We start from the raw sequence: 14,310 nt of genomic DNA, 5'->3' as shown, positions 1-14,310 counted from the left end.
ATTGACACTGGGGTACAAACAGGCACAAGTTTTAGCTCCCAGTCACTACCACTACTATACAGGTTTTTAAATCTATCTTTCTGCTTAATATGAGATCACAATTGAAATAGAGCAGCTATTCAAAGTGAATTAGGATCATCTTTACAACAATATTAAAGAACAGTTGAATCTGTAAAAACAATGTTTATTTAAGGCCATAAAATGTACCATGTGTGTAAATATAAGTCCAGGAAGCCCTAATTTGACAACTTCAATACAAACTCTAATAAAAGTATATTTTGTATCCATACCTGACCAATAACACTAGATTTTGAAAGACTAGAAATAGTATAATTAGAAATTTCTTCCATAATAACCTTAAGCCTTGGTTTTATGACCTGTCTGAACTTGGGGGGCAATTGTCCCTGGTCCTCTTCTGTACTCTTTTTGAAACTACTTTCTTATTTCTGCCTAATTCTAAAATTCCAAGTTTGCTGATCACTGGCATCTTTTTTTCCCTAGTACTTCAAAGTTTTCAGGAGAATTTTAACTTGCATAGCTCAAATCACCTGTGGTGTAAGTCAGTTAAGTGATAAAAAAAGGGGGAAAAGACATTAGAAAGTCATCTAAGCAATGAAATAGTAAGGAACAGAAAGACAATGACGAGTGTAACAATTTGTGATTAGTATATTAACAGTTTACAACACGCCATCAATTTATGACGACATATGAAGGTTTCTAGGCACAGGAGCTAATAAGGAGACAACAGAACATTCTGAGTCTAAGATGCTCCCCATATTTAATCCTCTCGGCAAAGAGCAAGAACAACAGGGGGAAAATGGCAAGGAAGAAATACATAGATGACATGCATGTGGAATGAGGGAGGGATGCTATGTAGGTTATGAGGATGACACACTGGCATGTGAAAGGTTTCTGGGCGGGACCCGCTCGTTGCAGTACCAAGAGAGTTTTGTTTATTTACACTGTGTCGCTGAAAGGAAGCCGGAAAGCTTCAGTTGGACGCTTAAGTTAATAACTGTGAGAAGAAAAGAGGCTGCACGCAAACGAACATCTGGATACGCAGATCGCCGCCCGGGCCCCTGGGGCAGCTGACCAAACACCGATCACTAACCCCTCCTACGGTCCTTCTATCTGCGCACAAAGAACGGGCAGCTTTAGGTCAGTCCTCCGCCTCCTTCTACCCTAATTATCGCGACCTTAATTTCGGGACAGCTAAGGCGAAAGGATGGCGTGGAGAAGGGAGGGGAGGAGCCCGGGGAGGGTCGGTGTCTGTCTGCGCTCGGAGGACGCGGACCGCCCAGCACAGGCCCAGGCCGGCAACGCCGCCGCCGCCACCGCCGCTGCCACCGCCACCCTGGGCTGCCCCAGCACCTCCGCCTCAGTCTCGGCCGTCTCCAACACCGCCCTTCCTCAGGCCCCTCACAACGACTCAGCCCGCACCGGCGACTTCGCGGGGGAACCCCACCCCACCTCGTCCTCGATTTCGCCCGCCCTTCCCGGGAGCTTTCCCTGCGTCTTCCACTTCCGAGAGTCCCCTATCCCAGGGCTCGGTTTTGGTACCTGAATCCGCTTCTTGTGTCGTCTGCGTTCCGCCATGTTGGCCGCTCCGCCCGGTTCCCTCTGACGTGGAGGTAGGCGGGGGCGGCGGAAATATCGCGAGAGCGCGCCGCGGGGCTGTTATGTAACCTACCGGCTGGCGCCGGAGCGGGGAGGCTGTCAAGAGGCCGGTGCGAGGCTGGCTCGGCGGGTCTTGGCTGCGCTTTCTCTCCCCTCTTTCCTTGGCTCCTTTTGTTGCAGGAACTGGAAATCGCTGGGACCAGAAGGAAGTTGAGAAGTGGATCAAAGAACAGGAGGACTGGAAAGAGTCCTTGGTTCTCAAACCTGACTGGGCATCTGAATCACCTGGGAAGCTATTAAAATACAGATTCCGGGGGCCCCACGCCCCTCGGAGTCAGTAGGTTTGGGGTGGAGCCTTTTACAGAGGATTTCCTGACACCTATGGAATTCTAGACGTCTCTAACTGTGGCACTTCTTTTCTTGCCTGTGAGCCCTGCATCATCTATTCCCCACGTGTAAATTCTCCTAATCCCATTTTGAAGATGGGAAAGCCGAGACAGCTGAGGTGCAGCGATATGAACAGATTTATCTAAGGCTCCACAGTTGGTAGATGGCACAGACGAGACCTAAGCCACGTTATCTCCCCGTACAATGTAGGGGGTAGTCGGGCTCATGTGAAACAAACTTTGGATTCCCCATTCCATTTTCCACGTTGCTTCTCGAAACGCACCTTTAGAATCCGAGTCAGAGAGAACTGAGGAAAGTGCAAACAACTAATACGATGAATAAGGAGAGAGAATAAGAAGTTGGAATTAAGAAGACTGCAGGGTACTCGGAGTCTGGTGAATTACTAGTATAACTATTGTTATTTTAGAGCTACCTAGATCAAAGAGAATGGGCTTAAATTGCTAGTAAGTGTTTCTAGATAGAAATTACCATGACTTTAATGGAGATTTTAAGGCATTTTAAATAATAGAAAATTGGGAATTTACAGAAAAGTAAGATGAAGGAAATAAAAATCCCTAACGCTACCGTCCAAAGATCTGTTAACAGTTTATTTTCTTCTAGTATTTATTCATACTTTGTGTGTATATATTTCCCCCTTTCCCCCAATTGAGATCATATTGCATAATATGCCTTTTTCACTTAATGTTATGCTGAGCATATATTATATCTTTAAAAAATTCTTCGTTTCCCATATATATGTAACCTAATAGCAATTAAATATGTAATTAAGGCAAATAGTGGCATCTTGATGCCTAGTCTTTTATAAAGTAACATAGCTAAAGTTCATTTTTGGACTATGCAATTCTGCAGTCTGGGGACTGGATCAGCAAGTCATTTGGTTCCTTTTCCTTCTATAATCTACAATCAGGGTGTGTGTAGTCAGAGAGGGGTGAGAAAAAATGATGATTCTTACCAATTAACCCAAAACATAACACAGAATATGAAATGTGTTTATTTCCTTCAGTCCTCCCCATCCAAAATGAGGGTAGATCTGTTTTGTACTGTTTTATTTGGAGAACACTGGATTCTCTTCATAGGAAAGCTAGTTTATAAATGAAAATATTATTGTATTTAATAGATGTTGAGTGCCTACTAGATGCAAAATGCTAGGTTAGGACTATAATGGGAAATGAAAGCCCTTCGTGGAAAATAACTACCTCTCTAGCTACTGCCCTAGCACCGTTTTCTTCAGAAGAGGTTTAATTTACTCTCCCCATGTCTCACTGACATTCACTCCTTAGACTACAACAATTTGGTTTCTACCTCCACCATCCATTAATAATTCATGTCAAATTGTAGCGTCTTATTAAGGATTTGACAATATTGACCATGCACTTAATTTGTTCTCCTTCTTTGGCATTCATGATATCAGGTTGTTCCTTCTGATTTCTCTTTGGCTCCTCTCTCTTTACCTAGCTGTTCAATGTTCCTGGCCACCATGTTTCCATTCTCATCTTCTTCCCTTTTCTCCATGCATTCTGGGGATTCTTATTCATGTTTACAGCTTAATTCCAAAATACTGCATTAATGTTTATTTCTAGTTGTCTTCTGGATATCTCCACTGAATGTCCAACGAGAAATCACCATTCCCCCCCCCACAAAACCTGTCTCTTTTATTGTATTTTTAAACTCTGGTAACTGCATCACTGTTCACTTAATTACTCATGCTAGAAACCTTGGAGGTATCTCAACCATGCCAATCAGTAAGCAATCCTGTTGACTCTGCAACTGAGATGTTTGGAATTCTACCCTTCCTCATCATTCCTATTGCCATTGCCTTGATTAGGTCTCTATCATTTCCTACCTGAAATGTTGTTGCAAAAGCCTGCTAATCGTTCCGCCCCAACTCTACCCTCTCTACACTCCAGACCATCCTCCACTCCCTTGTTAACGACCAGCCAGGCACCATTGCTCAGAGTGTACAGCAACATTAAGGATGGCTAATGTTTGCACATATAACCCAAATGTCACGTTTCTGGGTTCTCCCTCCATTTAATATTTATATAAAAATGGCTCAAGCACTCTTCTCATCACCACACTTATATCTGATGGTAGTAGTGGGGAGTTTCTCCTGGCTACTTCTTGCTCTGATTTCCTTATGAATTTGCAATCTCATTCCTGTCACTTGACTTTTATTTCTCACCCAAATGAGGCACATTACCCCTCTCCCTTTCTTTTGCCAAAGCAAAACTTCTGTTTATCCAAAATCATTGAAAGTTTGCAAGAGCAGGATCAAGCCTGGGCCTGTCAGACCCTGCAGAACTAACCACTCAGGGGAATCTCTACTTTGGAGGAGTGAGGAGTCCACAATAGCAACGCTGAGTTCAGGAAATTACCAGATAGCTGTGATCAACCTGTCAGGAAGCCAGCATCAGAAGTTGTTGCCAGTACTGCTGCAACTGCCTCTTAACTCCCACAATCAAGGCTGAATACTGGAGCTGTAGAAGAACCCTGTGTCTCCATGACCTTGCTTGCCAGCAAAGTGAAAGCCAGCCAGCAGCAGAAAGATGGCTTCCTCATCACTTTTGTCCTTCTGATATACAACCAGTGCATTGAATTAGAACCAGACTCTAGCTGCAAGGGAGTCTGAGAAATGAAGACTTTAGCTTTCTATCCTTTGCCATGTGCCAGCTGACCATATCCAACCATCATCATCTTCTTCCTTAGAATCACCTGGTTCACTCCTTTCCTGCTTCATCTTTAGTACTGTGAGACCACACTTCTCCTCCTACTCCCCCATCCTGCCAAATACCTTTTCATACCCACATGTTTCCTATTTTTTTCTTCCCCTTCTCACTTGGCAGATCCTTCAAGGGTCAGGAAACCTAACACTTCCACAGTGAAACCTTCCCTGAATTCTTTCTTCAGTAGAATCAGCTGTTCCTTTTTCTGGGTTTCTGCAACATTTCATACAATCAGTGCTATAGTATGTATAATTTAATATAGTTTTAATATATTTATATGTAAAATAATTATATAAATTATTTATATATATATATATAAAATACAATTTAAACAACAAATAGTATAATTTGTTGTTTTTCTTTCTACCAGACTGTGAACCTTTTAAGGGCAGGTACTATGTCTTATTCTGCTGTTCTCAATATCTAGTCCAGCCTGGCTTAGTGTGAATGGGTGTCAATGGAGTAAATAACGAATGATGACAATGACATAGTCCTTATCCTCTGCAGCTTTCGTAAATGGAGAGAAATATACTTACAAGACGGACAAAGTTATGTTAAGTCTTCATTATATCCATGGCCTCTATTATCTCTATAGTCCTCTATGAAATTAGAAGAAACCGGTTTAATAAGCTTCCCTAGATTTGATGGAGGAAGCACTTCCTTGTGCAAGACGAGAGACTCTAGCTTTCAGTCATTGTGCTTGGTGTCCTGTATAATAGTAGTCTTACCTGAGAACAGAGACGTATAAGGATCCACCTTCTCAACCTACCTCCAACCCAGCAATTTGAGAGAAAATACAGGGTTTGACAAAGCAAAAAATCCCCCACATTAAAACCTTTTGGACGAGGAAAGAAAGCTAAACCTCATAGGTTATTAATATATCTAGAGCTTGTTTTCTGTCTAAACCCAACATCTATGAAGATGGGAAGAGAGGAGAGGGATGGCAAGGGTGAGAACAGAAGTTCAATTGGCACAGAATTCATGGAACCTGAAGTCAGGAGGGCCAAGAAAACCAGGGCATCTAGACCTGGACCTCACATGCAGATTGGGAGAAAAATCCTAACATTTTTTCTTCTTGTTGATTAAATAAAATTCATATTTTATGTCAAGACAAAAATTTAAACATAAAAATTTTTCTTTGCTGGTTTGGGCTTCCTACCTTCCCTTTAGTGTGTATTGTGGATCTGCACTAACCAGCCCTCCTTAGGAAATAACATTCCTTCTTAATCTTGTAACGAGCATGGGACTTCCCTGGTGGCGCAGTGGTTAAGAATCTGCCTGCCAATGTAGAGGACATGGGTTCGAGCCCTGGTCCGGGAAGATCCCACATGCCATGGAGCAACTAAGCCCATGTGCCACAACTACTGAGCCTGCGCGCTAGAGCCCACGAGCCACAACTACCGAGCCCACGTGCCACAACTACTGAAGCCTGTGCGCCTAGAGCCTGTGCCCCGCAACAAGAGAAGCCACCACAATGAGAAGCCCACGCACCACAATGAAGAGTAACCGCCTGCTCACCACAACTAGAGAAAGCCCGTGTGCAGCAACGAAGACCCAATGCAGCAAAAAAATAAATTTAAAAAAAACCAAAAAGAGTTAGCATGACCTACTACTTGCTTTGTATGTGTAGGTCTGGATTATGTAAATTGTCAATAGTCATTTGACATATAACCCTTTGTCTCAAAAACTTATATAACTGTGTTTTGATCTCTAATGGGCAGAACAGTCTTCAGACCTTTCTGAAAGACTGTCTCCTTGGTTATAATCCTCAGTTTGGCTCAAATAAAATTTTCCATTTCTTTTTTTTAGATCAACTATTGATTAATTTTTTGTTCACATTATATTGGCCTCAGAAAATTTTCAGACAGCACTTGTGCTCAAGAACTGGTCCAGTAATGCTGATTTCTCCGAAATGAAAAGAACAAAAGGCCAGTAAATCTTATGGAGTAGATATGTTAACTTTTAGGTAATTATCTAAATAATCTGGTGGAGGCTGTGGTAATTATGGATCTACCCCCCGTAGTTATTCAATTTTTTTGTATATCTATATAAGAAACTACTAAATATAACATTTTATATTCCTATGTGACATGTAAAATCTTCTGCTTCCCATGACTGCACTTGCCTTTTTTTTTTTCCCCTACAGGTTGCTTCTGAGTTATGCAGGGTCACCCCTAACCCCACTGGAAATGAACTCAGTGCATTTAAAGTGCTATATTTCAGAGCAAACAGCAAAAAAGTACTAGGCTCTTTTCCTAAGCTCTACTTCCTAAGGAGAGGGATTTGGGGGTCTTGATTTTTCATCTGCCAAATGGAAAACTTTCTTCTTCTATACACCCAGGAATTGCGGACCTGAAGATTAGTGAATTTAGTGCTCGGTTGTCATAATAAAACAGTTCCCAGCAGAGGTCTATTGATATTGTGACAAGGACAGACCAAGATTATCTAAGTACTTTTACGTACAGTTGCTATACTGAACTTCAACTTTTGGTAATAAAGTATATGCTGAGAGTTTAGAGTGTGACTTTAAGAAATGCCTGAATAATTCTACACATGACTAATCAAAGAAAAAGCTTGCTTGTCTAGTCTTAAATTCAAGAGTGAAGATATTTCTTTTAATTAATATGTAATTTTTACTCTGTCCACAGACCAATATTATAATAAGTGAATTTTTCTCAACCATGTTTTTTAGAATTTATTTTTAATTTTTTCAACTATTCATTTTGAAATACTTTCATACTTATGAGAAAGTTGAAAAAAATAGAAGAATTCACATATACTCTTCACCCAGCTTCTACAAACGTTAACATCTTGTGTAACCACAGTACCATTTTCAAAACAGGAAATTAACTTGACAGAGTACTACTAAGTAATCTGCAGACCTTATTCAAATTTTGTCATGTCCTACTACTTTTTTTGCTCAGGATTCAATCCCAGATCTTAGACTGCATTTAGTTTTCATGCTTTGTTAGTCTTTAATCTGGGCCAGTCCTCAGTTTTTCTTTGTCTTTCATGACAATGAAACAGTAGGGTTTTTTTTTGCCTTTCTTTGATTCTTTGAAGAGTATTGGCCAGTTATTTTGTAAAATGTTGCTCATTTAGGTTTGTCTGATGTTTCCTCATGATTATATTCAGGTTATGAATTTTTGGCAAGAGTGTCACAGAAGTGACATCGTGCCCTGCTCAGTACATTCTATCAGGAGGAATATAGTTGATGTGTTCCATCACTGGTGATGCTAACCTTGATCACTTAGTTAAGATGGCATCTGCCAGGTTTCACTGCTGTCAAGTTACAGTTCTTCCCTTTGAAATTAATTAGCATCTAAGAGAGGATACTTTATGTAAATATTCTGCTTTTCATCATATTTTTGCCCACTCATTTTAGCACTCATTAATTATCTTTGCCTGAAATAATTATTTCTGTTGCTAAATGCTGATTTTCTATTGTCAACATTCCTTCTACATATATTAATTGGAATAATATTGTAAGAAATAGTTTATTCATTCATTTATTTACTATTTATTTATTTTAACATCTTTATTGGAGTATAATTGCTTTACAATGTTGTGTTAGTTTCTGCTGTAAAACAAAGTGAATCAGCTATATGTATACATGTATCCCCATATCCACTCCCTTTTGCGTCTCCCTCCCACCCCTCTAGGTGGGCACAAAGCACTGAGCTGATCTCCCTGTGCTATGCGGCTGGTTCCCACTAGCTATCTATTTTACATTTGATAGTGTATGTATGTCAATGCTACTCTCTCACTTAATCCCAGCTTACCCTTCCCCCTCCCTGTATCTCAAGTCCATTCTCTATGTCTGCGTCTTTATTCCTGTCCTGCCCCTAGGTTCTTCAGAACCTTTTTTTTAAGATTCCATATATATGTGTTAGCATATGGTATTTGTTTTTCTCCTTCTGCCTTGCTTCACTCCGTATGCCAGACTCTAGGTCCATCCACCTCACTACAAATAACTCAATTTCGTTTCTTTTTATGGCTGAGTAATATTCCATTGTATATATGTGCCACATCTTCTTTATCCATTCATCTTTTGATGGACACTTAGGTTGCTTCCATGTCCTGGCTATTGTAAATAGTGCTGCAATGAACATTGTGGTACATGTCTCTCTTTGAATTATGGTTTTCTCGGGGTATATGCCCAGGAGTGGAACTGCTGGATCATCTGGTAGTTCTGTTTTTAGTTTTTTAAGGAACCTCCATATTGTTCTGCATAGTGGCTGTATCAAAAAAAATCTACAAACAATAAATGCTGGAGACGGTGTGGAGAAAAGGGAACCCTCTTGCACTGTTGGTGGGAATGTAAATTGATACAGCCACTATTTATTTACTTTTAAAATTATCAGTTTGGCTTGACTCTCTAGAGACCATCAGTTAGGAATGGTTTGTGAATGAGAATTAATATGACGACCTTTGGGTACTGTAATCTCCATTCCCCCTCCCCACCCCGCCAGGAACTGCTTCGTTTTGTGATATCTGAGGAGCTGATTTTTTTTTTCATTGGGGCTGATCTGGAAAAGAACTTGTATGGTTTTTTAGAGAGGATCATAGAGAAGATTCATCTCTCACTATGAAGCTGTTTGCATCCATGGATCTGCACTGGGGCTGAACATCTTTCCAAGAAAAAGACCTTGAACTCTGTGAAGGTATATACAACATGTGTGATGGATGTGGTCCTCATGGGGACCAGAGTTTGGGAAGGAACAATGTGGGGCATGAGAGCAATGGGAGCTCCTGATAAGAGGAAAAGGAGCCTGATCTGGTAAGCCAGACCCAAACAGAGTGCTAGCTTCAGAGGAGGTATAGATTTTAGATCACTGATGTAGCACTTACCTCTGATGTAGAACACAGACCTCTGGCTTTAGTGTGACCCTTGGTAAAAGTTGCTTAGTGTATTAATGAAAAGAACTGTGTGTGGGGGAGGGATAAATTAGGACTCTGGGATTAAAATATACATGCTATTAAATATAAAATGGATTACCAACAAGGACTTACTATATAGCACAGGGAAGTACACTCATTATCTTGTAATAACCTATAATGGAAAAGAATCTAAAAAAGAATATATATCTAAAAAAGAATATATATATGAAATCGAATCACTTTGCTGTACACCTGAAACTAACACAACATTGTAAATCAGCTGTATTTCAACTTAAAAAAAAAAGGATTGTTGAGATCTGGAATAACAGGCACTCACTCATTGCTGGCAACAGTGTAATATTTTGTTACATGAAAAAAAACCCTCTCAAACGTAGTATGTTAATATTTGCATAAAAAGAGGGTGAAAAAATAGACGTACATTTTTGCTTGTTACAGGAGGGCAATCAGTGGCTGGAGGACAGGGATGGAACAGAGGTTTTTCATGGTTTACCCTCTTGAGCCATGTGACCCTATGCACTACTTTTCTTAAACTAAAAAATTTAAGTTGAAAAAGCAAAAGAAGGAGGAAGAGGAGCAGCATTTATTAGCCAAGGTGAAAGCAGCAGTGGCTCCCCACCACTGCAGGGATAGGAGGGCCCATCTCCCATTTGGGGGCCACAGCAGTGATAGCTGGGTCAGCAAGGCCTGGCCTAGACCCTAGGAATCAAAGACAACACTTCCAGCCAGGCTTAGCACGGTGGTGCTACAAGCATAGGGGCAGAATGTCCCAAGTTAGAAGAAGTGAGTAAGAATTGGGTGCATTTCACCTGTATTAGGAATGAACAAACTTGTTCCGATTGATCATTTGGAAAAAGCAAACACTCTGGAGGTGGTGAGTTCCAAAAGCCTCGGTGCGCTTGCGTGGACAAACTTCTAGCGGCAGGGTTTTCTAAGTATGGTTCCCTCTGGTCCCCTCCACCATGCTTAACATCCCCTCTGCTTAGGCAGGGTGAAGAGGCACATGTGGGAAGGAGCCCTCAGCATCAGCCAGAACATGTTGGAAACACATCATTTCTTAAATGCTCTCAGGAATTGGTATGGGGTTTTAAAATGGCTCCGAGCTTGACGGGAAGGAATGGGTAGGTGGTGATAGTTCATACTCCCTTTCTACCCAGACACTTGAGTTACTAATCATTTTCCTGTCTCAACCTGTTTTGATATTAGGATTTCTTTTGCTTCAGTTGTCAAGTTCTCTTACCAAACAGAGCTCATTGTTCACAGTTCAGTGAAGAGCTATTCTCTGCTTGTAACCTTGGAAATGGGGGGAGGGAGTATTTTGAAAATGACACAACAGAGTGTAAAGCTATGAAACAAGAAAGGGAGCCTCAGACAGAATACAACAATCATCTGAGAATTAATAAAAGCCACATGTAGAGAGATGCTTTCATTATTTTCTATTTTTCTTTTTGGTTTTCATGCTTTTGATTTTCCCAGTTTAGCCACAGAGAGTGTTTGTGGGCATGGAAAAGCATGTTGGCTGGGTTTCCTATAAGACTTTCAGTTTTTACAAAACAGGCAGACAAAACCAGATTTTGTCATACTAGCACCTCAAGGCCTAGTACCTGGGTCCTTTCTTCACTAAAAAAATATATACACACATACATGTATGTATGTTTGGTTGGATGGATGGATAGATAGACAGACATATATAGATAACATAGAATATTAACTGCTAGGGATCCTATACATCATAGGTCAATGCCTTCATTTCACAGATTAGAAGATGGAGGCTTAAGGAAGTAAAATGAGAAGTAAAATGACCAATTGTAATTCAAACTTATATCTTCTAGCTCCAAGTTAAGGGCTCTGTCACTTGTGAAGCATTCCTTTTAAGGAGGGGTTTTCTAGTGGAGTTAGCAAATACTGTGATTTCTTGATGGTTTCAGATAAGTCCCAATACCTGGTACTCCTTTGGCAGGCACATGGGAACAGAGTGGTGTAGCAGTTGCTATATTAACCTCCAGCAGCATATGAATAAAAGGAGCTGATTTGGACATTCAGCCATTCATCCTTTTATTGAATACCTCCTCATGCAGGACTGTGTTAGGTTCTGTGAGGAATAAAAGATGAATAAAATTAATGGTGTATAAAGATATTCAAAAGGATATTTATAGTAAAATCCCAGAGAGAGAGGGAGACAAGGAGTGAGTGAGCTTTGCGTATACACCAAAATGTTAACCATGGTCATTCCTAAGAGGGGTAATTAAAGGCTACCCTCTCATACCTTCTTCTTTCTTTCTTTTTTTGTTAATCTTAAATGTTTACATTCTGCATAATAAACATGCATTGCTTTTGGAATAGGGAAAAAAGTTATTTTTAATTTAAAAAATTGACTAAGACATGCTGTGTGGGTTCTTCAGAGAGCCAAGTGGGCAATGGTTGAAGTGTCCTTGGTGGTCTCTCACCTCCCCCAAAGGTCTGGCTTCTGGGAAGCCCTGGCTGGGTGGGAGCATGGACGAGGAGGGGATTGTTCTTGTATTCCCATGGCCCTATCTTACCCCAGCTACTGCCTCTTGGGCAGCAAGTGCTTTGCATTAATTCTCACGGTCACATTACTCTCTTGATTGTTATACTTGTCCATGCTAAATAAGGGACAAACTGCTGTCATTGGCATAGCATGGAACAATAGAGACACACTCACTGGTTACCTAAAAAAGAAATAAATGAAAGAATCAAAAACATTTAAATAATCTTTTCCTAACTTAGAAAGTGTAAAAGATGAATTTTTTTTTGAGAGAAAGCCAGCTGTGTTAAATCTCATACAAGTTATTTCAGTTTAAAGGCACAATTGTCCATTGTTCACAGGGAAAAACAAAGTGCTTGAAACAACAGGAAACTTTTAAGCATACTTTATGTTATCTTGTTCTTTAACTTTGACATTATAGTGTTATTGGAAATACTGTGTACAGAATGAAAGTCTTTTTATTTGAAAAAATTAAAACTAGTGTATGTTTCTCTGTCCTTGGTTACTATAAATCATTTACCAGTAGTGCCCTTGGTCTTCCGCAGTCTCTCCACTATACGAAATCGGCAGGAATGGCCAGCAAGTGTTTGGGAACAGAGAGGTACATCAGTTGCTATACCATCTCCAGCATCATGTGAGAGAAAAGAGTCAGTCACTACTTTCCATCATCCATCAGTTTACTGAACCTACCCTGTAAGGACTGTGTCAGGTACTGTGAATAAAAGAGTTAATGATGTGCAAAAATAAAAATGATGAAGCAATTATTTTTCCTTTAGGTTCCATATAGTTCTGTGGAGTTAGTTTTGCTTTTGGCCTCTGAAAGTTCTCATTTATTTATCTCAAATGTTTACAGAGTGCTAACACAGGATTCAGAAACAACTGGGCCAGTAAACTATTTTCCTTATTCTTTAGTGCAAAACGGAGCAAAAAAACCCAAAAAAACAAAACAAACAAAAAAAAACCCTTTCATCCCTCCTGCACACAAATATAATTATATTATAATCAAGATAACAATCTGATTAATAAAGTTTCTTCCAGTTCTAATTGCCTTGATGCCGTCATTTGAGCCACTGCACTGACTTGAAGCAAGACATTTTTTTTTTAGCTGCATGATTCAATAAATTCCATTGATGATTTAAGGCAGTTTGAGTGATTTTCTAATAGTGTATGTGTGTGTAAGTCAGGATGCTGGCAGGACATAAATGGCACCCTTCAACCAGATAATTGAGGAGAGTTTAATGAAGGACCAATTACACAGGTGTGAGTGGGGTTAAGGGAAACCAACAAGAACTAGCAATAGCAGGAAACCCTTCCATCCCCCAGCCTGAAATGACAAGAGGAGGGGCTGGTTTCCCACAATCCAGAACTTAGGAAGGGCCATAGCTGTTGTTTCTAGAGAGGGCTGCCTGACAGGAGCTGTGGGCTTTATGAGGAAAGCAGACTTGCAGGAAAGTAACCCAAGGACTAAGTAAACACTCTAACTTATCTTTCCTCCCACTCCCAATGGAGAACATTCATCATCCTGTGACTCTAACATATTTTTTACAAAGTACTTTGGGATGCTAGAGACAGTGCATAAATAAAAGAATGATCATTATGATCATTGCTACATATAATTCAGTTCCATTTGTTGAGCATTCATTGTTGTGGGTACTCTGAAATAGTGCAAGAAATTTAGATTCCATAGTTGCTTTCAAGGGGCTAATACCCAAAAGAGTGAGATGAGATATTACAAATGAAAAACAAAATTAAGGAGCTAAAATATACGTACAAATTCAGGCTTTAGGGATGAACCAATCTGTATCCAGCTCATAGGTACTGGGCACAGGAGCCAAAGGAATCAATCACTCCCAGGAGTTTGAATCTATTAGAAGAGACATGCTCTTCCTTTCTATCCTGTGATTTGAGAATATTAGGTCTTGACTGCTAGAGGCATTTCACTATCCGGAGAAGAGGCCCTGGAACTGCTCAGAAGCCACTTCTATAGAACTTAACATTGGAGTCAAAGGAAGACAGCACAAAGAGAAACTGGATCCTTGGTGACATCATTTGAACCACTGGATAAGCCTCGCCTGAAGCCAAACATTTAGACTTTTTAGTTACAAGATCCAACAAGCTCCTTTTTATAGTTTAAGCCAGTTTGAATTGGGTTTTCTG

At 40.3% G+C, this 14,310-nt stretch overlaps 1 protein-coding gene and 1 long non-coding RNA gene across 3 annotated transcripts in view; one reads left to right on the top strand and one right to left on the bottom strand.

The window, feature by feature from the left end:
- The window catches only part of SEC62 (SEC62 homolog, preprotein translocation factor), a 29,687-nt gene extending 28,002 nt beyond the window's left edge, over positions 1-1,685 (bottom strand). Inside the window, exon 1 of the mRNA XM_028491062.2 lies at positions 1,561-1,685. Within this exon, the coding sequence (XP_028346863.1) occupies positions 1,561-1,596 (36 nt within the window). The 5' untranslated portion in view covers positions 1,597-1,685. The remainder of the gene's footprint in view (positions 1-1,560) is intronic.
- Positions 595-13,638, top strand: LOC129391962 (uncharacterized). 2 transcript variants are annotated; one of them, XR_008616911.1, is made up of 4 exons: positions 595-1,158; positions 1,798-2,385; positions 9,221-9,412; positions 12,699-13,638. It is a non-coding gene; the product is annotated as an uncharacterized lncRNA (long non-coding RNA). The 2 variants fall into 2 exon arrangements; XR_008616907.1 differs by lacking the exon at positions 595-1,158 and adding an exon at positions 1,549-1,631.
- The last annotated feature ends 672 nt before the right edge of the window (positions 13,639-14,310 follow it).

Source organism: Physeter macrocephalus, chromosome 1, assembly GCF_002837175.3.
Source record: "Physeter macrocephalus isolate SW-GA chromosome 1, ASM283717v5, whole genome shotgun sequence".
Taxonomy (NCBI): Eukaryota; Metazoa; Chordata; class Mammalia; order Artiodactyla; family Physeteridae; genus Physeter; species Physeter macrocephalus.
Note: the sequence above shows the minus strand (reverse complement) of the source record. Positions and strands in the feature narration are given on the sequence as shown.